Genomic DNA, 24,812 nt, shown 5'->3' on the forward strand with positions numbered 1-24,812 from the left:
AAGCGTTGGAAGGAGGGGATGTGCAGGTCTGAAGAGTGGAAAGCACTCCCCCAAAGCTCAACTCTGAGAATGCAGAGCAAACAAACTCTAGCCAGTAATACAGTCACCATTCACAGCTTCCTTCTTACAGCTGCCAAAATACTGCGTCAGGTTGTCAGCTTTTGACTTCATTGCACCACAGTAAATAAAAATAAAACCACTGCCAAATACCATCAGCAACGCGAGCTCTGTCATGTAGCCGTGACGGCGAGGACGAGGCCCCGAGGCTCCTTTGCGTTTTGAATGAAGTCATTTCCCAGGCTTCATAAATGATTATACTTGTTTGCCACACAAAACTGTATGTATACACCAATTCTGAATTGTGTCAGAAAACAAGGGTCTTGTTCACTTTACTGCATTCTGTAAAAATACTCACCCAGCCTTCTGGTCAGTAACCAGAGAAAACAGCCCAGCTGAAAGCCCCAGCCACTGAGAGAAGGACCCAAGTGTACTCAGTATGACACAAAGATTTATAATATAAACACAGCCAAATAACCCCAAGGAGTACACAATATAAATGCTTTATTGCTAGCACAGAGGTTTCTTTTTAAGTAAATTAAAAGAAATAAATCTTCATTTTCACATTCTATACTGCAGTTGAAAGGTAACTAGCTGGTTAATGGATATGTTCACTTGGACACAAGCTATAAGGAGAGCATGACAGTCACATGGAAGGGCTCAGAGATGTGGCGTCTCTCAAGGCATCGGGCCACTGAATGCACTGCCGTTCGTAAATAACAGCAAGGAGGGATTTCTTTAAACATCATGAATAGACAAGACTTATAAATAGAAACCCGGGATGGTTAGAAAGCAGAAACCCATTAAATACAGAAGGCTATATATGTGTTGGCCATATTCCATGTACTCTAGGCTATGTTTGGTACTTTTAAATAAATGATCTCCATCTACGTTACAGACCGGACTGACTTCGGCAGCCAGGAAAGCGGAAGGAGGAAAGGAAGGTGATGCTGTCCATCAACCGGTGGATGCGTTGGAAAGCAGGAGAGGAGGGTGTGACTGGAGGGGAGGGAGGGGCACTGCTTGGTGCCTCCCCCTTGGGAGGCTCCTGGGGAGGCTGGGAGGGAAAATGCCGCGTGGACGTGGACAAGCCGCTGGACGAGTCGGCGGAGGTCTGGTGGAGCGTGGCAATCGTGGCACGCTGCAAGTCTGCGAGTGACACGGAATCTGCAGGCTTGCTCAGGTTCTCCAGGGTTACTGCCAGTGGATTTAGGGCACGATAGGCCAAAGTGACAGCCAGAGCACTGGGAGTAGCAGTGCTGGGGCAATGGGGGGCGGGGGACAGAGGCTGAAGAGTCCAACTGCAGAGATAATTCACTCAGTAAGAATTGTCAGCCAGTACTGAAAATGAAATTATTTCCGCAAGGCCCCCAGCATTACCTTTTACCAAATTCTTGAGCCCAGCCATTTATTTCTGGGTTGTTAAGATAAGCTTTGGAAAAAGATCTTATCAATCTATGAAAAACAACCCCCCCTGCCCCCACCTTATTCCAGAATCACCCAGAAGGAAGTAAACACACGTGCACCCACACGCCCCAAAGCCAAGCAGCCAGATCAGAAGTTGTGAACTACATAGGATGATCTCCAGATCTCCATCTTCCTGCTCTTTTGCTCGTGTTATTTATGGATGTAAGAAAGCCAGACTGGGTCAGGAACGTCCCCAGTTCTTGCTTCTTGGTACATCTGCAGTGTACCAGCTCCTGGCATTTTCAGTCTGGTCTGGCTCTAACTAAAACCATTTCATGTTTTGCTTTGAAGAAGTGGATAACATGAAATGGTAATTTGGCTGCAAAACCTTGGAAAATTGTTCCCGGCCCAAACATCTGCCCCAAATGAGCTCAGCTGAGATCTCCTTGGAGGGGTGGGAGGGATGGGTGAGCAGAGAGAGGCTGGAAAGGGGAAAATGAAGACAATGGAAGGACAACCTTCCCTCAGGAGGAAAGTTCTTTGTGACAAAAGGCGCCAGCCCATCCCTCTGGAGAGATCGAAGTCCCTGACAGCTACTCCTCTGCTCTCCATCCCCTTTCCCCAGTATTTGGTATTATTCAGGTGAACCCTTACAGAGTGCCAGGAAATGGTGCCCACATGGTCTGCTTTCATTACCCACTGACTGGCCTGGCCTACGTGTCATTATTTCACTTTAAATAAGGACCAAGTACGGACTTTGGATTCCTGAGAGCCGGGCCCCCCAGGGAGAGCAGAGAGGGAGAGTCCTGCGGGATGGCCTCCACCTTCCCCCTTGGCCTTCTTAGGAGTTCTTCTGAGGGATCTTTACTGTCACCGTCTTCACCTCCGAGTACTCTCGCAAGCCAAACTCCCCCCTAAAAGGCAGAAATAGGCAGTATCAGACACCAGAGGGCTGGGCGGCCCGGCCTGAGGGACGGCAAGAGTCCCGAGAAGGGGAGGTTTATCACCTGCTAACAGCAGGCCCTGGGTTTCCATGTAGAAATGTCTGATGAGTGGACAGCCCAGCTCTCCTCTGAGGAGCACAGAGAGCTGTCATATCCTGAGCAGTAACCGTTTCTTGACGGCAAAGACTGATTGTCTCCACAACATTGCACAGAAGGGTGCAGCACTGCCACCTACTCAGAGAAACAGGCATGTGGATTAGCCTGGGCCAGCGGTCACACAGGCCCTGAACTGTACCCCTGGGTGGGCACCATGGACAGCAGCGGACCAGGCCCAGGTCTCTGCCGCCGCGTCTCTACCGCAGGCAGCAATGGCTCCTGGGGACGATGGTGTGCCTTCCTCCTCTAAAACCTGCTCCTGCCACTGGACACCCCCTCATGTGTGTTTTCCAGTTGCTCCCCTAGAGATCTAGTCTACTTTAGCTGAAAGAAAAGCATGAGATTTCCGGGCTGGGATCCCCTCTGTCTGATGTTCTAAATTCCTTTTCACTGGACCTTAGACTTAAGAAATGGAAAGGAAGACCTAAAGGCTCACCAGGCAAGAGCACGGATCACCTGCAACGCTTAAAAACAATCCTGATACAAGCTGCCCACATGCCCACAGAGTAAGGGCAAAGAGGCAGGAAATCAAAATAACTGACAGAAAAGGAAGTGGTAGTCAGCTGGTCCCCCAAGACTCCGGGGAAACGTTTACTGACTGGGAGCTGGGTCACCTGCCTCGGTGGGGACAGGAGATACAGCCCTTCCCAGCCCTCCAGTCACTCAGCTTGGGTCTCCAACCACTGTCTTCAGGATGCTGGGGTGTGGCCATGTCTCCTGGCCACAATGTTCCTTTTCTTCACCTGTCTGTATTCCCTTCTCATTTCACTTCATTGTCACTGCCCTTCCCCCCTTTTTTAAATCTCACTGTAAAATCAAGCACATTCTATTTTTTTTCCGTAAAAAAAGTTCAACTTTTTTTCTTCTATTCTTTTTAAAGTCACTTCTCTGTGATGCTTCTCCCGGCTCTCTCTTAAGAGCTCCTCCCTCCTCCGTGTTCACAGCCTCTACCACAGCCCCGTCACCTGCAACGGGGCTGCCTGAGCATCTGTCCCCTCCCATGGAGCTGCATCTTACTGATCCTGCTTTCTGCTCCCCACCCCCCACCCCCAACACTGCCAAGCCTAGAGTACAGCCTACAGCTCAGGCTCAAATACAGCACTTGTGGAAGGAAGGAAGGGAGGAAGGGAGGAAGGCTTCTCCCCATCCCCTCTACCCGGGTGGATATATCGCCTCTGCCAGGAAAAAATAAAAGAACACTTAGAGATGCATTTGAATAAGAAAATATTAATAAAGGCTGTCTTTAAGAAACAGTCATGTGTACAAGATACATTACAGTAACTGGGCTTAACCACCAAGAAACGATTCATTCTGCTTCCTTCCAGGAATTCCCATGCCCTCACAAGGCTCCAATCACTTTGCCGGCAGCACCTCCCAGCACCAAGGTCACCTGAGTTGTTACGGCTACCGCCTCCCCACCAGGACATCAGAGGCAGCCAAGGAGAGACCAGGACATGTGCGCTATTCTCTTATCTGCATTGACCATCTTGCTTACAGGAATGAGAATAAATTTGGGACTGTCCCATACCACTCAGTATAAGATTCCCTCATTAGCTCTTTTCAGGCCCTGAGTCTTTATTACCAGCTCAGCTCTGGCTCTTTCTGGACTTTTTCCTGCCCTTGGGCAATTCCGAAAGAGTCTCTTCATCACAGACATCATCTGCCTCCTGTTTGAAGTGAGGTTACTCCCTTCTTGTTTTCTGACTTGTGCACGCACATGGGACAGACCCTGAACCACTGTCCTCCCCCTCAGACCTCTAAGTAGGTTGTGACAAATGTAAGAAAGTCCAGAGTCAGAAGCGTGCTGGTATGGTCGCCTTCGAGTGTGGCTGTTGGGTCCCATAATCTTTGGGTGCGTGATGCCATGGAAAACCGTCCCGGACTGGAGGAGCTCTTCCCCTGGGTCCTGGGGTAGCCGTCTGCCACCATGGTCCACACACAGCCCACTCTGAGAATGAGGAGTGGGCTCGAATCTGCCAGAACACCTGGAGCTGGGGAATGCCAGCGCAGCTCTGCCATTAAGTGGCTGTATGACTCCAGGCGAGCCACCACTCCCACCCTTCTGGTGCCCTGTCACCTCACGGGCAGCAGTTCCCGAACCCAGCAAACATAAGGATCATCTTTGGAGCTTGCTTCGTTGTAGATTCCTGACCATCCCACCAAAGCTTCTGTCTCAGTAGGTCTGGGGAGGAACCCAAGAGATTATGCTGCAGGTTATTATTTGAGCCACCCTTTGAGAAACGCTGCTGTAAAGTCTCTGAGAGCCCCCAAGCTTCTCGGAGCTATGTGACCACCTCATTCCAGGGTTTTTCTCTCAAATTTGCTTAATCCAGTTAAATTCTGTGGCACACAGGGTTCCACGGTGAAGGAAGCTTCAACCACACAACAGGGCAAAGGCAGACACATTGTCATTGATCTCTCTGTGTGGTCGCCTTCATGGCTCCACAGTGTGTCGGGGCTCAGGCACACTGAGATGCCTGTATCCCTACTTCTGAGCCAGACTAGGCTATATTCCCTAACATGAACCAAACTTGGCCTACCTATAGGTAAGGTAAGATGTTACATTTTGGGGTCTCTCAGCCAGACATTTTAGAAAATCACTCCTAAAACAAAAAGGGATTTCTGTTTAGGATGTATCTTTCCCTGCTCTTTTCCCTCCTACAGCAGCATCGTTCAGAGCAGGGTCTCCAGATCGCCCGCATCAGAATCATTCCAGAAGCCTGTTAACACTGCAGCCCCTCAGCCCTCGCCCAGACTTACTAGAGAGGGGGTTCCCATATAGGCATGCCCAGCAAGCCCCTTCTCTGACTGCAGGTGACTTTTGGTGCACATGCATGCTGTGATGCAAACTTGGGAAGCCCCGATTTAGAATACCCTAATAATGCTTCTCATCTTCAAAGCTGTGTCCTTAGTTTTTAAAATGTTGAAGCTCACAGCTTTCTTTCCACCCCCTTAGTTTGTGACATGTATTTTATAGCTTGTCTCAAGGAAGCTTAAATGAGGAGTAAGGGAGAGGACAGGAAGAATGAAAGGCAGTGGGGAGGGGTAGCTGCAGGCCAGAATTGAGGTGATGTCGGCCCTCTCTCCGGCCCTGGGAATCAGTGGCCAGCCTATCAGGTAACCTGTAGAGGGCAGTCCTCCACAGCTCTCTGTGTGGGGGGTGGTGGGTGATGTGGGGGACACCTCAGGGGTTCCCACAGTTCTCCTTGGAGTTTGTCTCTAGAAGGTGCTACTTCTCTTCTCTGTGTCTCTTACAAGTGGGCAAGGAGGGGCCAGGAACCAGAGCCACATGAAGTCTGCAAGGCCATGAGATAAACACTACTGTCCAGAAGAAGGTAAGTGGAGTTTTAAGTGAGAAGGAAGAATGGGGGACTACGAGAGGCCGGGTTCGTTGACTTGAAACCTTTGTGACCATTCTACGCCATTTAAAGAAGGAAAAAAAACCCCATGTTTTGGGAGCAAGTAGGGACAAAGAATCATATAATTTAGACAAGATGAAGGGAGTCTCATCAAAGGGCACTGTTTCCTAATTATTTTTTAACTGCACTGGGAAGGCCAAATCATTATAGCACCAGGAAGACAAGTTGAGAAAGGCTGCTTTTCAGTCTCCTGGGCCACTGTCCTCTGTGTGGTTCTGACACAGCCAAACCATTCTCTGGACCATCTTTCCAGGGGAGAGGAAGGTTTCTAATGGGGACAGACTAGACCTGGACAATGTCACAAGCCTTCATCCTGCCCATGCTGAGGGCCAGGGCTAGCCTGGGACAGGCTCCATCAACCAGTGATTATTTATTATACTTTATGCTCATGATTCGCTCTCTCAATGATCTGTAGCAAAACAGCGTGAGCAGCATTCCCAGAGCCAGTGACTGCCCCAACATTTCGGAGGCGTGGAAAGCACAAACACAGAAGCAGTACATGAAAGGACAGGCTGAATACATCTTGAGAAGTGGAAGCAGAACGTTAAGGCCATAAGCAAGTTAAGAAGAGATACCTGGAGCACATGAAGACTTTATAAAAGCTGAAAAAATACTAATAACTGAGCAAACAATTCTGGTTCTGGCTGTAAAGCAAGTGGGAAGTACTGAAGGCCAGAAGCAAGGTTCAGGCAGGAGCCACCTCTCCCTGGCATTTCCAGAGATAGAGCGTAAGCTGATGATACTAGCTGGAACTCAGGAAAAGTTCTGCCACACTTCTGAGCTAAGACATGTATTAAGAAAAAGAAGGATCGCCTCCATAGCACTCATCTACTTGACCAACAGTGATGACAGCAGCTAACATTTCAGAAGGTCTGGATGTCTGGGATACTCAGTCCTACCATTTAATCCTCACAGAAACCTTTTGGGGTAGGTGCGGTGATTACTCCCATTTTATAGATGAGGAAACAGAGGTTTAGTGAGATTAAGTGATTTGTCCAAGGTTGCACAGGTGTTAAGTGGTAGAGCCAGCATCCATCTCTGAAGCAATGTGGTACCAGAAACTCTACTCTTCGTCTCAAAGCTATGCCTGACTTACAGTGGAATGGCCAAGGGCTAGAAATGACCAGCTAAAGTATGTGAAGCATGTAAATCCTCTGCACTGGTCTTACGGGTTCACTGTACTTGGTCGCAAAAACCACACTTCTTTCTCCCCCAATGCCTCTACTCCCTCTTTCCCCACTGTACCTTGCTTTGCCCCTTAACCCTGCAAACATACTTCCCTCTCTCTGTCTAGTCAAATGTTCCTCTCCTTTATAGGTCAATTCAAGTCTTCATATTTGATCGTATCTAAAGGTTTTCCAGACTTCTACAGTTCACAAGGATCTCCCCCCATCCCTAAACTCCACTATAACTTTACAGTCTTTTCTGGAATTCTTTGGATTCTTTCAATGTTGTAGATTAAATTTATCCAGCAAAATTTCTAGTGCCTTAATGAGCCAAATCTTCCCCCACAGGTCAAGCACAATGCTTTGCACATGGTATATGGCTCAATACTTTCAGTAGACTGATTATGGACTAAGCATTTACTCACACAAGGATGCATTTAAGAGTGGCCGAGGGGAATGGACATGGAAGATGTCTCCTCTTGTGAATCACAGGATTTTAAAAACCCGGAACCAGCTGCTTTCAAAAGGAGGGAAAAATTTTTTTTGGATGGGGGGAGGGGGTGCATCAGCTTAGAACAACCCTGGCTATCATTTACCCTTGGAATGCTGCTCAAAAAATCCATTTATAAGGGCACCTGGGTGGTTTAGTCGGTTGAGTGTCCGACTTCAGATCAGGTCACCATCTCAGAGCTCATGAGTTCGAGCTCCACATCAGGCTCACTGCTGTCAACACAGAGCCTGCTTTGGGGATCCTCTGTCCCCTTCCCACTCTGTCCCTCCCCTGCTCACTCTCTCAAAAATAAATAAATCTTAAGAAAATCCATTTATATATGAAGGCTGCAAATAAAATCCCCTTGAGTGTAGGTTTTCTTTGTTACAGTCCCATTTTTCAGGTCCTTTGCTTTTCAGGAGGACTCTTCCCCACTCTGATCTGATCCCTGAAGACTGTCTGTACCTGGCCTGCCTGCTTCCTTGGCTGGATATCATGGGAGCCACTTGAAACCTACGTTCAAACCTCACATCTGCCACTTACTGGCTGGGTGACCTGGACAAGCTGCTTAACTACTGTAAGCCTCAGTTCCCCGTCCAAACCATGTGGATGTGAGGGGTTAAGTGTATCACTTCCATTTCATCATCGTGAAAGTCGAATGAGACAATGTTAGGAAAGAAGCGAACATAAAACCAAATACAGAGCAGGCATTTAATTAATGATATCTATCACGGTTATTGTAAAATACTTGTAACCGGTCTTCCTCCTCTAGTCTTTGCCAGAACATCCTCTATATGCCAGAAATTTTGGCCTGAAGTCCTTTGATATCTCCTCAGCTCCCATAGAACACTTAAGCCCTCTGTGACTGGGTTCCAGCCACCCTTCCCACTTGTGTCTTCAGCAAGCCCCTTCTTGTCATCTTATGTCCAAACCTGTGGTCCCAGACTCAGAGAATCTACAGAGGCCAAGCAGGTGACATGAGCCAGTGGACTGGGTATGTGTAAAATGACTGACCACCAATATTCAGCCCCCAGAAGCCACAGGAGTGGTGGGGAAAGAAACAGATTCCAGAGCTCACAGCTGTAGTGATTTTGCTATGGGGGAATGAAAATAAGCAAGAAATCTAGATTTTATGGAGAGCCTCTTCATTTTTGAATGCCAGTTAAAGATTTTAAAATGTTGTGAGGCAAAACAAAACATTTCTGCAGGCCAGATTTGCCCTTGGGCTGCCAGTTGATGACCTTTTGTTTCAAACACACCAAACTCTGGGACGCTCTGAATTTGCTGTGTCTTCATGCCTGTGTTCCTGCTACTCCCTCTGCATGGGAGGACTGCCCCCAACCCTCCAAAACTGAAATGTTATTTGTTCTGTGAAAAAATTAATGGATTCTTTCCTCAGTACTTGCAAGATGTGTGACACTCTTCTATTAATAAAATAGCCCTTATTATATGAAATAGATGGTGCATTAATTTTTCTCCATTCCCACTTAAGGTAAGGGAGCTGTGTTCTAGTCATCTTTGTAGCATGTAGTACAATGCTTAGCCTATAGAAGTATGTGCTCAACAAAATGTTTGTTTAATGAATGGATGAGGGTAAGAGAAATCAACAATTGTGTGACTACTCCTCTATGCTGGTATCTGCAACCCCTATTTCTCTGCAGGCACCAGCAGCTTTGGACACTTACATTTCTCTCCCATTTCCAGACATCTTGAATCCCCCAAAGGGGCTCTGGGCATTTAAGGCATTGTAACAATTGATCCTAAGGGAAGAAAACATAGTACCGTTAGTGCTGAATTCCACTTGCACAGAAATAGTACCACTGGCATAGTATTTCCTTTAAAATTTTATTTTTTTTAATTCCTTTTTTTTTTTTTTTTTTTTACATACGAAACATCTTTAATCTAAAATTTGCTTTGATTTCCCAATCTGGCCAGGAATGGGTATATATCCATTCTCGGGGGGGGTGGGGGGAGTCTCCTTGCCTTTGGTATTCCCATCCCCCCAGAGAATGTGCTTACTTCACCCAGGTTCTGGAGATTATGAGGTCCCCACACAGCCACTGGCATGCGTTACGGCTAGAACAATGACGCTGACTCTGATCTTACCAAACAGTCCCCGCCTGCATTGCAGAAGACACCGTGAGGGCCTTGTTGATGTCATTAGTGAAGACAGCTGCCACAAGTCCAAAGTCTGAGTTATTGGCTCTTTCGATCACTTCATCCATTGTCTTAAACCTCAGAATCTCCTGAACGGGGCCAAAGATCTGCAACAAAATCATTTGACCCAACACAGGGCTGCTTTGCCAGCACCTTTACAACTGCTTTCCACATTGCAAAACAAGTTTGCTCTGCTTTCATTATTTAAACTTCATTTCTGCTTAGCAGCACAGAACTGTAAAATAACCTTTGGCAGAATAGGATTGTACATGTGTCTAACCTTAGAGTTTGTTCAGGACCCTGACTCCTCCACCCTCCCTGGCATCACTCGATTCTACTGTTAAAGCTGCCTTCTCCTATTCTCCAGACACTGCTCCAGATCTCAGAACTGCTGGTCTGGACTGTTGGCTGATGTGCTCCTGGTTCCTCTCTCGCACGAACGTGAGGATGCTTGAGTGCCATCTCTTTCCTGGGGAACAGCTTAGTAACCTACATCTGAAGGAACAGACCTGTTGCAAGCATATTACTAAGGCCAATGATTGGCTATGGTGTCTGTCCTCTGGGCTAATAATAAATGCAATCATTTAGCAGGTCACCTGGCCTCCATCTAGCTTGCTTGCCTTTTGATTTAACATTTTCTTGAAAGTGAGATTTTTCATAGTGATGTTTATAGCTGTTACAGAATATATATAAAATATAAAGAGCGACAGCTAGAATATCATGTACTAGAAGTGCTCTGGAAACCATTCCAGAAAGATGTGGCTTTTGTTAGAACCCCACATTGGATACCTCCTCCTTGGCAATCCGCATATCATCGGTGACATTGGAAAACACCGTAGGCTCTATGAAGAATCCCTTTCGGCCCAGTCCTTTGCCTCCACATTCAAGCTTGGCACCCTCTGCCACACCACTCTGGATGAGTTCCAGGATCTTGTTGTACTGTTTCTTGTCAATCTACAAAAGAAATTTCCTAATGACTCCGTGTAAAGTGAGTGGGTTCTCAAGAATCTCTCATCTGTGATTTTGTTTCAAAGCTCCATGATATCTAGTCCTATCACATGGAACTGCTGTCACTTACCCATTCTTCACCAACAAAACATGTGGTTTTTTTATGGTTCCACCCAGCATGTTGGGAACTTCAGTAAATTACTGCACTGATGAGAGTGTGAGAGTGCCAAATCAGAACTATCAGACATAGGCCATGTTTTCAGATGATAGAGAACTTGGCTAATTGATTAGTCATTGTTTACAAATGGGGGAAAACTGACCTCTACATCCAAATGAACAGTTCAGCAAGTTGTACTGATACTAAAAAGATGAAAACAATAGGTGAGCTATATGGCACCACACATCAAATCCTATTGGGAAATATTTTTAATTGGACCTCCTATTACACCCGTAGAGGAAAAGATCAAGTTCAAAGAATGAGGACTAACTTTCTATTCCATAAAATAAAGTCAACCTTGCTCCCCAAAAGTCATAAGTATCACTCAATTACTATGGTTAAAAACCTAAATTCACTTGGGTTTAACTGCTCATCAGTCATCTTTCAAACGGTCCCCCAACCTAGGTGATGTTGTTGCTTATCGGGAAGACCCACACGCTAGAGATCTAGATGCAATCTGGTCCAAATAGCCTTTACAAATTCTTGGGCTCTATCTACAGTTTAAAACCAGAATTCTATCTGGAAATATGCCTTCATGATTGTGGAGAACCTGCAGAGCCAAATAGTGTGGACTGCAGGGACTTTTGTGGCCCTCCCCACCCCATCCCACCACATGAAGCATTCAGGGTAAGAAAGAAACACAGAGCAGAGTGGGAAGGAGACAGCCCTCATTTCCTACACATTTACAAGCCACATGGGACCTCCCCAAAGTAGGTCAGGTTGGTGGAGGGATTCCTCAGCCACTGAAGAAGGATAAGTGGCTTCTGGGAAAAAGAGATGTCCACTCTCCCTGACAAAGGCATTTGTAGAGGGGTCTTGAAGGCCAGTGATTACCACTGGGTCTCAGTTCTCAAGGTCAACATCCATCTTGTCATGCACAGGTCTTCTTTAGAGCTGAGACACTCCAATTTACCCCCAAAGTTCAAAGTATCCTTAAGGCAACCCTAATCCCTTAGTGTTTCAGAGATAAAATTTAGAAAGGAAGAGAGAAGTATGAGAAATAAGAATGCCTCACCAGCTACATTTCTAGCCATGAAGACAAGGTGGAAGAGTAAGGAGGAAGCAGAAAAAAGAAGTTGTTTCTGGGGTCCCACTAGAGTGTCCAGTGTTCGCCAAGGATTAAGAAAGCGGATGTTTATTATTTCTCTACCTGGGGTCCCTGCTCAGTGGTGGGATCAAAGGGACTCCCCACTATGCGCCTCTTGGCCCGCTCCACACTTCTTCTCACAAACTCCTCATAGATGGACTCCTCCACAAAGATGCGAGACCCCGCGGTGCAGCACTGGCCTTGGTTGAAGAACACCCCCTGGTGAGCCTGCTCCACAGCATAGTCCACTGCAAGAGGAAAACAGCCACGTCCTCAGCACTAGTTCTCCTGCGGAGGGGTGTGTCTACAGAGTCACCTCCCATCCCTCTCCCCAGAGCCCTAGGTATAAATGCCACGCTCACCGCAGAGCGTATGGTGAGTAGGCAGCACTGGGGAGAGCACTGGATTGAGAACGCAGCTTAGGTGGAAGTTCTAACTAGACCCTGATGTTACTTGCTATGTGAACGTGGACAACTTCACTTCTTTGAGCCTCTTTCTTCTTCTGTAAAAAGAAGGACTGGACCACGTCATCTAGAACAGGGGTCTCAAACTCCAGGATGCCAAGGGGCTAGGCAGATAATGTAACGGTAGGAATCTGCCAGCTACTGAAACAATCTGATGGAGGCTCAGAAGGAAAGACACTACATTTGGCTGTTGCTCTGCATGAATGTAAGCCACTGGCTGCCAGATGGTCAATTTTAAGAAAAAAACAGAAGTCAGTATTTTTAATGTGCAGTTTTTCTTTTTTCAAGTGCTGTGTGACATTTAGACAGGTAAACATATGTATGCCTGCATCTTGTCTGTGGACTGCCAACGTGTAACCTTACCCTACAGAACCTTGTAGCTGTATGCTCAATTTATATTTTGTTGAATTAATAAGCTAGAACAGAAACTGATCTTCTTGAAAATCAACAAGTTTCCTCTATATTTACATGGGATGGTGTAATGGCATAAAACTTTTTCATGTCGTAGCGTATCCTTCAAGATAGGACTAGTAAGTATGGTGTGTTAGCTGCTAAATGACTGACTCCCATCAGTCAACCAGTGGTGTGAGTGGAGGGCCTACTCCCCAAGAGAAATTTAGGTGTGAGAGTTCTGATCCCTCGGACAGCCAGCATGAAGCCGATGCTGAACTCTCTGCGGACTCCAAGCTGGGGCTGAGAGTCAGACAAACTGCTTTCTGCTTTCTGATCTCTCCAGTGATGAAAGGGAAAGCAGCTGCGCCTGGCAGGATGGGAAGAAGAAAAAGAAAGAATGAAAGAGACTTTGGAATTGCATTCCCTGGAAAGCTTTTCTAAACAGAAAGGCCACACCTAGGCAGGATGGACTGCATGGCATCATGCCTGGAGACATGGGATTTCCTAGGTTTGCTGCTCCATGCTGCCACAGAGTCCTACCTCCAAGGCGTAATCACCTGATTGAGGTCCATTCATACGGGACTTACCAAAGTAGGTTGTCATCCTGGCTGAAAGTCATGGAAGCAGCAGAGGATGGGGGCACTAAACAGAGAAGGGGTTGGGGGTTTGGGGAAATGTTGGCAGGCCTAGTGAACTAGTATTTTTTTAATGATCTGCAGAGCCACCAGGCACAGTTGAGAAGTTTCAGATTTCTTGCATCTCGGCAGAGAGAGGGTATTTCAGCCGTTCGGAGGCTTAGGCCACTCCCCTTTGCACTGCACAGCCCTGAGCAAGCCTTCATCTCTTCTACCCTGCTCTACAGCATCACAGAGTCAAAGAAGCTCATTAGTGTCCAGAAAACAAACTCTGTTCAGCTGTCAACTGACAAGCGTTCTTTCCCAACATTAGTCTATCTGCTCCTTAGAAGGAAAGAGCCACATTCTTCTACTTAAGTGCCCCTTAGTCTCCCAGATCTTCTTCTTAGTGTCCTGTCAAAGTGGAGATACAAAGAGGGCACCGGAAGGCAGTGTGCTGGCACATGTATGAGATCTGTGGGTGACTTACAATCAGCATCGGCAAAAATAATATTGGGGCTTTTCCCTCCAAGTTCCAGAGTTACTCTCTTCAAGTTACTTCTTCCAGCTGCTTCTTGGATAAGCTTTCCAACCTGAAAGGAAAGGAAATGGAGGAAGGTTTTGCACACCTTGAAGCTGAGACAGTCAGTGGCCAAGCCAATTCTGGGCAACAGTAATTGATCCTGCAAGGCAAACTAACCCAGTGGAGGCGGCAGGAATAAATCCTGTGGTCGGGTTGGGCGGACGAGATACAAGTCAGCTGGGATGCAGTTTAATGTCTGTGCTGAAGTGAGTTGGAAGACTGCTTTAGTTTCATGATGGAAGGAGCATGGAAAGAGGGTTTAATCTGGAATCTTAATCACTGGTCTCCAAAAAAGCCAACTGGCTCCACATGAAAGACATGATACATGATGAATGTAAAACAAAATCTTCATGTATTTAAAAAAAAAAATGCCACATATGACTTTAATCACAGGGCTCAAAGAAAATATAGATGTTACACCTTTGCCTCTGCCTAGGTCTAGAGTAGAAGGATTCCCGATGGCTGAAGACCTGTCTATACTGTGCAATGCCTATTTACCTAGAAGCCAAGCAAACAATAGGCTGAGTTAGAGATAACATTTACCATGGTGTAAACTCACACTTCCAATGAAACTGAAAGTGTCAAGATGGAAACAGAAGAACACACTGCCTCAGTGATAGAAATGCTGTCCACTTTTAAGAGTCTGCCTCAGCTGAACAGTTTTTCCTTGCCCAAGGGAATACCCTCCCGTGGGTGGCCTATCCACCGATGGCAGCAGGGGTGTAGAGGCCCTTGCTCTCAGCTCACCACAGGACAGCTCTGCAGGACCATGGATGCTCCGCCATGCTGCATGTGGTTGGCGGACGTTGTCAGGCCTGCACTGCAGTTCAGCTTCCCTTGTGCCCACTCCCCTTCAGCAGCGATCCCTAATACATAACCTGCCTGGCAAACTCCATCTCAGCAGCCGCTTCCGGAGAACCTGACTCATAACAGGGTGCTACTCTACTATCAGGGTAGAGGTCACATTATGGGAAATACCGAGTCCCCAAATTGCCCATATGGGCAGTTTGCTCTTGTTGGGATCAAAAATGCTACTGAATTCTACTGAAAATAAAATATTTTAAAAGCCTGGAGAAAAGAAATGCTAAATTTGAGTCCCTCCAGCCTCTTGTTGAGATCTTCAAGTAGGACTAACAATTCCTCAGGCAGGGTAGTCATGGTTAAGAGAAAATGTTCTGGAACCTGGAAGTTTTCTACTGATTTTATTGCTTACCAACTGTTTGACCTTGGAAAATTTATTTTACTTCTTGGAGCCTCGGTTTCCTCCTCTGTACCTGGGGCTAAACATAGTATCTACCTCAGAATTCAGTTGTCTTGAGGATTAAGTGAAGATATTTCGTCCTTAAAACCCTCCTCGTACACAGTGTGCCCACTCATGGTAGCTACGTGAAGGCGGGAGAAGCCAGGCCACTCTCTTTCCATGTTCAGTGCAGAGCAATGGAGGTGATCGTAAGAGGAGCTACTGCTAAGACTTTCCAAAGCAGGGCTCCCCCGTCCCTGCCCCCACTTCCCCCAAACTGCTTACGCTTATCAGTTGCTTCAGGAAAATACTGGGGAAACTCTCGGACTTCCTTCAGTTGCCAGTATTACTCATTCACTGGATTAAATGCTTTTATGTTTTTATTATTACTCTACCTTATGGCAAAAATTTTAGAAAATGTACTTTCACTCCGAGGAAACCTAACCATGGGGGAAAAATAGTGATGTCTCTGGAAGAGCTAGAATTGGTGTTTCTTAGTTTACAGGACAATGCTAGTTTCCAAGAGGTTAAGAAATACTGACATCCAGCCCTAAGATTAATGGGCAGGCATCAGCCCACCAGCCAGATGGTGCCTCTCCTGCCGTGTCAGTTTGTCTGTCTTCTATCTCAAGGCAAACTCCCTAGAAGACAGGCTAATAAAGGCCCTGTTCTCAGGAAAACATGCTTCCTCTTCTTCAGGAAGAAAATGTATGTACACAATGGAAAGGAGAATCTGGCCCTCTGTTCTGGCAAGAGGACAGCGGTCAGGTGAAAACTGTGACTGACGCCTGAGATCCCTAGCTTGAGAGGGGAAGCCTTCAGAGGAGGACAGCTGGGACAAGAGCACCATGGGGAGTCCCTGACGGCTGTCCTCTGTGACTGATGATTCTCCTGAGGAATTCTAGGGTTCCTGGCTCTCTCTGCCCTGAGGAATCCATATTGATGATGACTCATCTTTAAGTCCAGGAAGATAAACAGACGAGTGCTTTCTCAAAGAAGGCAATCACTGGAATTCCCAAACTTATTATTAATTATATTAGAAAATGAACGTTTACTGAGCTGATCTATGTCAGCCATTTACATGTAATTAGCTCATTTAAGTCGCTCAAAAACCCTACATAGTAGATACTATCTCATTTTAAAGATGACCAAACTTACGAGCTGAAAGTCAATGGATGGTACCATGTTACCCAGCAGGTGGGCTGGCAGAGCCTGTCAGACCCCAGGTAGACTGATGCCAGGGCATGAGCGAGGATCACTCCCTCTATGCGCCTCCCTCTCAACTTTCCGTCTTCCTTTCTGTATTTCCTGAGCACCTAATGTGTGCCACTCACCACCAAAACCTTGTCCCTGAACTCCTAATTGTATCCAGGTGAGTAGGAATATCACCTTTTATAGATACAAATGATGATCACAAACCATCAGTTGCAAAACTTACATTTTTGCCTTCAGAATGACATTAAAAAACAAGCAAAAGCAAGGGGAAATCATGGGTTTCACACACAGTAAGATGCTGAATAAATGTTTGGGGTTGGTAAAGGGAGTGCGGGCCCAGCTGGCATTGCATTTCTGTTAGCCCTACTCCTGACATTAATCAAAAAGTTCTAGGGGCTGGTATTTTTTGCCACTAGGAATGTTGTCCAGTGATTATTTTCATGGCTACGGTAACTATACAAAAACCTTGCTCAGTCTATGGTCATCAGAGAATACCTAAGAATAATTTTTCCTGTGTCAGTGCTTTGCCAGCCTTTCCTTAGAAACCAAATTCGTGCTAAACACTGTGAGGCAAATCTCAGATGAATAATGCCTTTCCTCTTCATCTTTGGAAGAAGGTCAAGTTGCAGCTCAGAGTCAAGAAACAACTGAATGTGTTAGGCCACGGGAGAACCATTCCCATCTGGAGGGGCCTCAGGACAAGACACTGAGGAAACGCAGTTTTCACTGATCCCCTTCATTCAACACACATATTCCTGGTTCTCCAACTTCGTGCCGGGTGCAATGCTGTACCAGGAAGGACCTCACAGCTAAGAGGACTCCCACACAAACCTAGCAGGTGCTCACTAAGTGTAGCTTTACAGTCCACTGGGACAAAAATCTGGGTCAGATTTAATATTAGATAAGAGTGGACAGAATTATGGCTCTGAGGTACTTAGTTATAAGCCAGAGTCAGAGCTCTCCCTCCGGTCTTTATCCACAGATTAGGGCTTTGGAGAACCCATTATTACTCATGAATTCTCTCCGTGAGTGGACACAGGTTAAATGACCGCAAATGGGAGGCACTCCTCATTATCATTACCAAGAAGGGGAAAGAAGTGATGGAAAGGAAAACAGATGCAAGTCCAAAGCAAGGGATTTTTTTTTTTAGCAAGATTTTCTTAATAGGGAAAAGTAATATTTAAAACTCAAGTGTTCAAGTGAGAATTGACTCCATGTCTGCTTATAAAATTTGACAGGTCCCGTGCAAACCGACCAAAAATACTACCTGTACAAAGCCCATACAAGGGTTCCCAAAATTAGAATCTATGGAGTTAGACAATGTCAGAAAGAACAAAATACAGACACCACACAAGGGCCTGGGAGAGACAGTGAGTAGTACTCCTTGGGAGTATGTGTGACCCCGGTCACGGTGAACCCCTGATGCAGGATCAGAAGGCAGAAGTGCACGGAGAGGTAAATGGGGCCGCAAGACACACAGGTCTTGTGAGTGGTTAAGAGTCAAGTCAGTAGGGATAGATTTATAAAACCAAGTCCTATTCTGATCAAATAGGCAACATCTCCCACCCTATCACTGACAAGCTGGCTAACTGCAACCATATTCAGGTTTATGGATTACCCACAGGTGTCAAGAGACCCAGGTACTACACACTGGCGTGGTGCCCAACTCCTCCTTCAGTTTGGGAGTGACACTTTGGCTCCTGAAACCTCAGTTTCTTCATGTGCAGAATGAAGGCACAAGCCAAGTAGTTACTCTATTCTTAGTACTCGAGTTGGCTGGAAGGGTTTTAAAAGACACATAGGGCTCCCGGAGCCCCTGTCTGTATTTAGAATCTGTCCACCGTTCTTCTGCGTTTTTCTTGCTTATGGAGCAGAAGTAGCTTTTCATCAAAGCATGCAGCTGCACAGAATGATAGAAAAACCTGATTTCTTTTTTTTTAAGTTTCCTGGACAGAGATCATTATGAAAGAGTAAGTGATAGTGTTCCAGCCACGTGGTTTCTTAACTTTGCATTCCCTGTAGTCAGCTGTATCTGTGTACCCCAAACAGGCAAGAGCGGGAAGTGGGGGCTCCCCCACACATATTGGAACCGGGCTCATTCTCAGCAGGAATGTTGGCACAGATCGACTCTGACTCCCATCCATGTTTTGAAAGGCTTCAGGATTGATATGAGGAGTATCCCTGGAAGAGCCACAATGTACCAGAACACGTTCACGGCAATGTGGGCAGGGTAGGGAAATGCAATTTGGTGCTTTGCAAGGGAAAGGATTCCTCATACAGGACAAAAAAGAACACAAAAGGCCTTTCCATGCCCTCTTTATTTAATGCTGCTGCTCCCTGAACAGTGTTCCTGAAGCTGGGTAAACTTTTTATTAATTAGTGAATTACATCTATTAATAAGGGTGGATTCTTTCTCAGAGACATGCCTCCTTAAAAAAAAAACAAAACAAAAATCTCTAGTACAGAGTTCAGTGAGCTGGTTGAAGATGCCTGCTTTTTGGAATATATCTTCACTTCTTAAACCTCTAACAGATTGACTCTATGGCTTTTTCCCTCCTCCCCTTATTTTTCACTGTTGTGTTTACTGGCTAACTATGATGGAGACAGGAATGACAAAAATATATGTCATTGGGTATTTCTTGCCTTTCTGAAATACCTAGAAAGAATAGGCCAAATCAGTCTGTTCAGATTTCTACCTGAAAGTAAAAAGACCAAAACAGTTAAGCAGTTCCTTTAATTTCAGTGATAACAGCAATTTCAAAACTGTCAAATTCCAATTATGAAAACCAACATGGCCGCTAACAACCAGTCCCATCGCACCTGTCCCTCCAGTCACATGAAACCATATGCCCTTCCTGGAACATGCCTCTATGTGTTTGCCCAGGCGGTTTCATCTGCTTAAAATGCCTTTCCTCCCCTTGCTTACCTGATAAAATCATTTTTCCTGACCTATTTCTGCCACTTCCTCTGTGAAGCTAGCTTTCCAGACCCACCCTCCCCACAGGTCTGGTCTCTGATCCAACAAAACTCTCACACTGTTCTTAATAGTTGTCTTCTAGCCTGAATTCGTGAACAGAGAGACTCTACCTTCCTACCTACCTACCGGACATACATATGGAAGATTTTCCTCATTTGTTGGGTCACTGCACCAGAATATGACACCTGTTCTAGGAGGTCTTTTGGAATCAGAGACCATGTTAGAGAAACAAGTGAGAGAATACAGGATGCTTGTGTCCAAGGTAGTCGTACTTTGCCATAACTAGCAGAATAATCTTGGGCTTCCCTTTCACTTATCTTTGGCTTAAATTTCCTCATTTTTAATGAAGGGAATGACTTCATCTAACATTGGCTGTACCGCTCCTGGAGCACTTAAACACTTTTTCTATGTCTGTGCTCTACCTCAAGAGATTCTGATTATTTTACTCTGGATTATTTGTAAAAGTTCCCAAGAACATTCTAATTTGCTGCTAGGGTTAAGAACTATGAGATGAAAGAAACTTTAAGGGCACTGCTCCCATACTTGTCTCTAACCTTGCATCATTGGTTCTATTTTGCAATTGTTCAACATTACTGTTTACTGAACACATACTCTGTACTGCTTGTTCTCACAAACATTACTTTACTTAATCTTCATCCATTTCTGTGAGGCAAAATTACCCCCCACCCCCATTTTATAGCCGGGAAAAAAACAACGTGACTCAGAGAGGTCAAGAAATGACTTGCTGACAGGCATCCACTGAGAGGCGGAGCCAGGACTGGACTCAGAGTGCCCGTACCAAGCCTAGGGTTCTTTCTGCTCCACTACGGCTTCTCTCTGTGGTTCTTCTCTTCCCCGATGCTCTCCTGGGGATTAGGTCCCCTTTGCTCAGAGTAGAATTCTGACAGCTAAACACTCTATCCACAGCTAACAGATATTCCAGATCAACTGTCTGGGATACTTAGCCATCCTTCTGTTAACTACATAGGACTCTCCCTTTGTATTTCAGATAACTAAAAAAGTCAAGATTCTGGTTGATTTGGTTTGCTTTGATAGGAAGAATCGTGGAGTACTCAAGTCAATGGTACTACATTTCCCACTAACCAGGTGAACTGAATGAAGGGATGGGCATCATAGGACCTGCTCATTATCACCCAGAGCTCCAAGGAGAGAAACCCCTTGCAGAATAAATAATCTCAGCGAGCAGACAGAGGCCACAGCATACTTTTTCTTATTCTTCAGTACTCAAGTTTTGATTTAAGAATTAAGGAAGGAAAAGAAGATACTTTAAAGCCTGTACATCCAGGTGCTTTTTGACACATTCACCTGGTATTTTTGATTCAAATGCTGGATGGTTTACTAGTGGACCCCTACAATCTTAGAAAGAAGATCATGAGCTTTTTTTAAAAAAATAGACAAAACGACAGCAGGGCAACTCCCCCACCTACAAAGAGGGGCGAGGCTACAAGTGGAAAGAGCTGACCCAATTCATTACTCAAGCCGCAGCGAGGGTGTCTACACCATGCATTATGACATTCATCTCACTTAGGAAGTGAAGGAGAACCCCGGCTGCGTAAATTAGAATCAGTGATAATACAGCTGTTAGCCACAAACATTTGTTTGGCACGAATCAATCTGGACTCTCCTGTAGTTTGCTTTGATGGTCTCTCTACTATCTTGTTGACTAATGATGAAATCATGGTTTGTTAATCTAACTGAACAAAGAAAACACCACACCAAGCAAAGTGCAAACTGCTTTCCTGTACTTTATTGAGGTTGTTTATTGACTCTGTGTTTATAAGAGCCCTTTTATATTCACTTATTAAATATTTACATGCATTGCTTATGTATTTAGTTGCATAAGGAGAAATTAATCCTATCTTCCATCTGAGTAACTCTGTTTGTTTTTCAAAGGCCTTTTGCTGAAGTAAAATGGCAAGCAGCCACCTCAAATAAGCTTCTTGTTACTGTTGCAGACATTCTGTGATGTACCAGTAAGTCACTTCTCCCTAGGGTAATCATACCAGGGGCCATGTTCAAATTCATATTTAAGTGACATGTTCCCTCTGGAACAATCTATATAATTTGCCAAGGAGCCTACGAAGTTAAAAGAGAATAGATGGATAAAGAAGTAAAAACTGATGAAAGCAAGCTGAAAATGATTTGGGGAATTATGTGATCACTTGATTTGCCTGTAAAAATTCTTTACCCACCACCATTAATATGGGGAATTATAAGTTGGCTTTCATATTCTAGACAAATGCTTCTCTCTCAGGTCTTCTATTATCTATCTGTCAAAGATACTACTCCAGAAAAGAAACTAGGAGATACTCCAGAGGCCATAGCGGTAGTTCCCCTCTAAGTGAATGCAAACGCCTTTCTAGAGAGAGAAATATCAAATACAGATTTTGTCAGAAAAACTTAGTGAAATGTGCTTTATGCACACTGCAATAGGCTACCTCATGTTGTGAGTATTCCTAAGAACAGAACACTTCACATGGCCACCTTCTACCTCATTCTCTTTCCCGAACTTTTCTTTTTCTGTCTGTCTGTATGTGTCTCTCTCTCAGGTCCCTCCACTGAATATCGGCATCTTTGAAGATTACGTATTTAGTTTTTAATGCTCTTCCTGTTAAGATGGAGAATCTCCTATGTTATATTATATAAAGCTACAGTGACCAAAAATAGTGTGGTATTGGTGAAGGGACAGACACACAGATCAGTGGAACAGAACAGAGTCTAGAAAGAGCCCCATACAAATATGCACAACTGCAGCCTGAGAAAGGCACAAAGTCATTTTAGTAGAAACAAAGACCATCTTTTCAAGAAACGGTACTGGAACTAGTATTATCTACAAAGAAGTTAGTTCCTCACTTTACAACATGCACAAAAATTAAATAAAAATACATCATAAACCTAAGTGTTAAACACAAAACTATAAAATTTCTAGAAGGAAACATAAAAGAAAATCTCTGTCATGTTAAGTTAGGCAAAAGTTGCTTAGGCATGACACCAAAAGCCTGATCCAGAAAATAAAAAAATAATGAATCAATAAACTGGATGCCATTAAAATTAAGAACTTCTGCTCTGCAAAAGGCACTGCTGAGAGAATGAAAGGATAAACCACAGACTAGGAGAAAATATTTGCAAAGCACAATGGACTTGCATCCAGAATACACAAAGAATTTTTAAAATTCAACAATGAAACAAACAACAAAACAGTAAAAAAAAAAAAAAAAAGTGGGCAAAGATTAAAACACACTTCAACAAAGAAGACACACCGATGACCAACACACACATCAAAGAGATGCTCACCATCACTCATCACCAAGGAAATGCAAATCAAAACCACAACGAGATATTACCTCACCTCTATTAGGATGGCTACTATAAAAAATACTGGAAATAACAAGTGATGGCAAGGATGTGGAGAAAAAGAGAACCCTTCGGCACTACTGGTGGGAATATAAATCGCTGCAACCATTATGAAAAACAGTACGGAGGTTCCTGAAAAACTTAAAGATAGAACTACCATATGATCCAACAACAATCCCACTTCTGGGTATCCTTCTGAAGAAAACAAAAACACAAACTAGAAAAGGGATCTGCACCTCCATGTTCACTGCAACATCATTTACAATAGCCAAGATATGGAAACAACCTGAGTCCACCAATGGATGATTAAAGAAACTGGTATATATTAACACTGGAATATATATTCAGCCATAAAAAGGACTAAAATTTTGCCATCTGTGACAACATGGATGAACCTCAATGACATTGTTAAGTGAGATAAATCAGACAGAGAAAGACAAATACTGTAGGAACTCTTATATGCAATCTAAAATAAACATATTATATATTTATATGTATGTATGTGTGTGTGTGTGTGTGTGTGTGTGTGTGTGGACTCTTCCAGGACCATAACTGTCAATATGTATGCACTCAGTGTTTTAGCTACTGTGCTTTAGAAACTAACGTTACAGTGAGGAGGGCCAGAATCCAAAAATTTTAAATGTGCAACGGAAACACCACATAAAACCAACTAACTCTATATACAAGCACACATATGCACGAGTGATGTGATCCTGAGAATGAGAAAAGCTCCCCAACAGATGCACCAAGATCACCTATAAAATCTGAGTGAATTCAATTTCAATTGTGCCACATGGTATGTTATGTCGATCTACCTCATGATAAGGTATGGGCTGATAATTACCTAATTTCAAATACTGTTAAGGATAATTAATATATACAATGTCTGATTTCATCCCCAGCCCAGAAGAATCATTTATTAGCCAGCAACAGGGTAACTGTATAACAGGATCTTACACAGATATTATCTAGTTTAATGCTCATAACTGCTTGGCAAAGTAGGTGTCACTCCCCCCTTTTTCTAGAAAACAGACTCAGAAAGCTAATGAATAATCAGGTGGAACTGGCATTAATTACATATCTGTGAAATAAATTTGTAGCAAAATTTTCAAATGGGCTTCTATAATTTTAAAAACCTTTAAATAAATGTGGTGCGTAGTCAAAAGTTCCCAAGATATACATATATTTAAAAAAAGCCACTATGTTGAGATAACACTATTACATTTATTAGGATGGCTAAAAATAAAAATACCGACTGTACCAAATGCTGGAGAAGAGGTAGGGGAGCTGGAAATCTTAGACATTGCTGGGAGGAATGTAAGGTGATACCACCACTTTGGAAAATAGTTAACAATTTCTTAACCTACCATACAATCCAGCTATTCCATTCCTAGGTATTTATCCAAGAGTTAAGGAAATACACACACACATACAGATGCAAAAAGAGTTGTACATGAAATGTTCACAGGAACTCTTATTTGTAGCAGTCCCAAACAAGAAATAACCTAAATGTCCACCAACAGGTGAATGACGAACAAATTCTGGTATATCCACAAAATGGAATATGACTCAGGAACAAGAAGGGATGAATTACTGAGATACACAACAAAATGGATGGATTTCAAAATTACTGTGTGAATAAGAACAGCCAGACAGAAGAGTATATACAGTGTGTTACTATTTATATGAAATTCCAAACAGTGCAAACAATCTACCATGGCAAAAAGCAGATCCATGCCTGAGAACGGGCAGGAGGTGGAGGGCAAAAAGAGGAGATCACAAAGGGCCAGCAGGAAACTTCTGAGGGAGATGGACGTATTTGCTATCTGAACTGTGGTGGTGGTCACATAGGTAGATACATATGTCAAAACGTATCAAGTTGTACATTATGTGCAATTTATTA

At 44.4% G+C, this 24,812-nt stretch overlaps 1 protein-coding gene across 7 annotated transcripts in view; it reads right to left on the reverse strand.

Moving 5' to 3' along the window:
• Nucleotides 1–544: 544 nt before the first annotated feature.
• ALDH1A2 (aldehyde dehydrogenase 1 family member A2) overlaps nucleotides 545–24,812 on the reverse strand; it is a 130,631-nt gene continuing 106,363 nt past the window's right edge. For 4 of the 7 annotated variants that reach the window (XM_086710793.1, XM_086710787.1, XM_086710791.1 and 1 more), the window contains 7 exons: nucleotides 14,010–14,112; nucleotides 12,112–12,296; nucleotides 10,586–10,750; nucleotides 9,746–9,903; nucleotides 9,325–9,399; nucleotides 2,472–2,639; nucleotides 545–2,378 (listed from right to left, as the gene is read on the reverse strand). In XM_086710793.1, coding sequence (XP_086566919.1) covers nucleotides 2,306–2,378; nucleotides 2,472–2,639; nucleotides 9,325–9,399; nucleotides 9,746–9,903; nucleotides 10,586–10,750; nucleotides 12,112–12,296; nucleotides 14,010–14,112 — 927 coding nt within the window. In that variant the 3' untranslated portion in view covers nucleotides 545–2,305. Of the gene's footprint in view, nucleotides 2,379–2,471; nucleotides 2,640–3,771; nucleotides 4,747–8,383; nucleotides 8,430–9,324; nucleotides 9,400–9,745; nucleotides 9,904–10,585; nucleotides 10,751–12,111; nucleotides 12,297–14,009; nucleotides 14,113–24,812 lie in introns of those variants that run through there. The other 3 variants (XM_025918550.2, XM_086710789.1, XM_086710790.1) reach the window with 3 other exon arrangements.

Source organism: Puma concolor, chromosome B3, assembly GCF_028749965.1.
Source record: "Puma concolor isolate L17-30 chromosome B3, mPumCon1.1.hap2, whole genome shotgun sequence".
Classification (NCBI taxonomy): domain Eukaryota; kingdom Metazoa; phylum Chordata; class Mammalia; order Carnivora; family Felidae; genus Puma; species Puma concolor.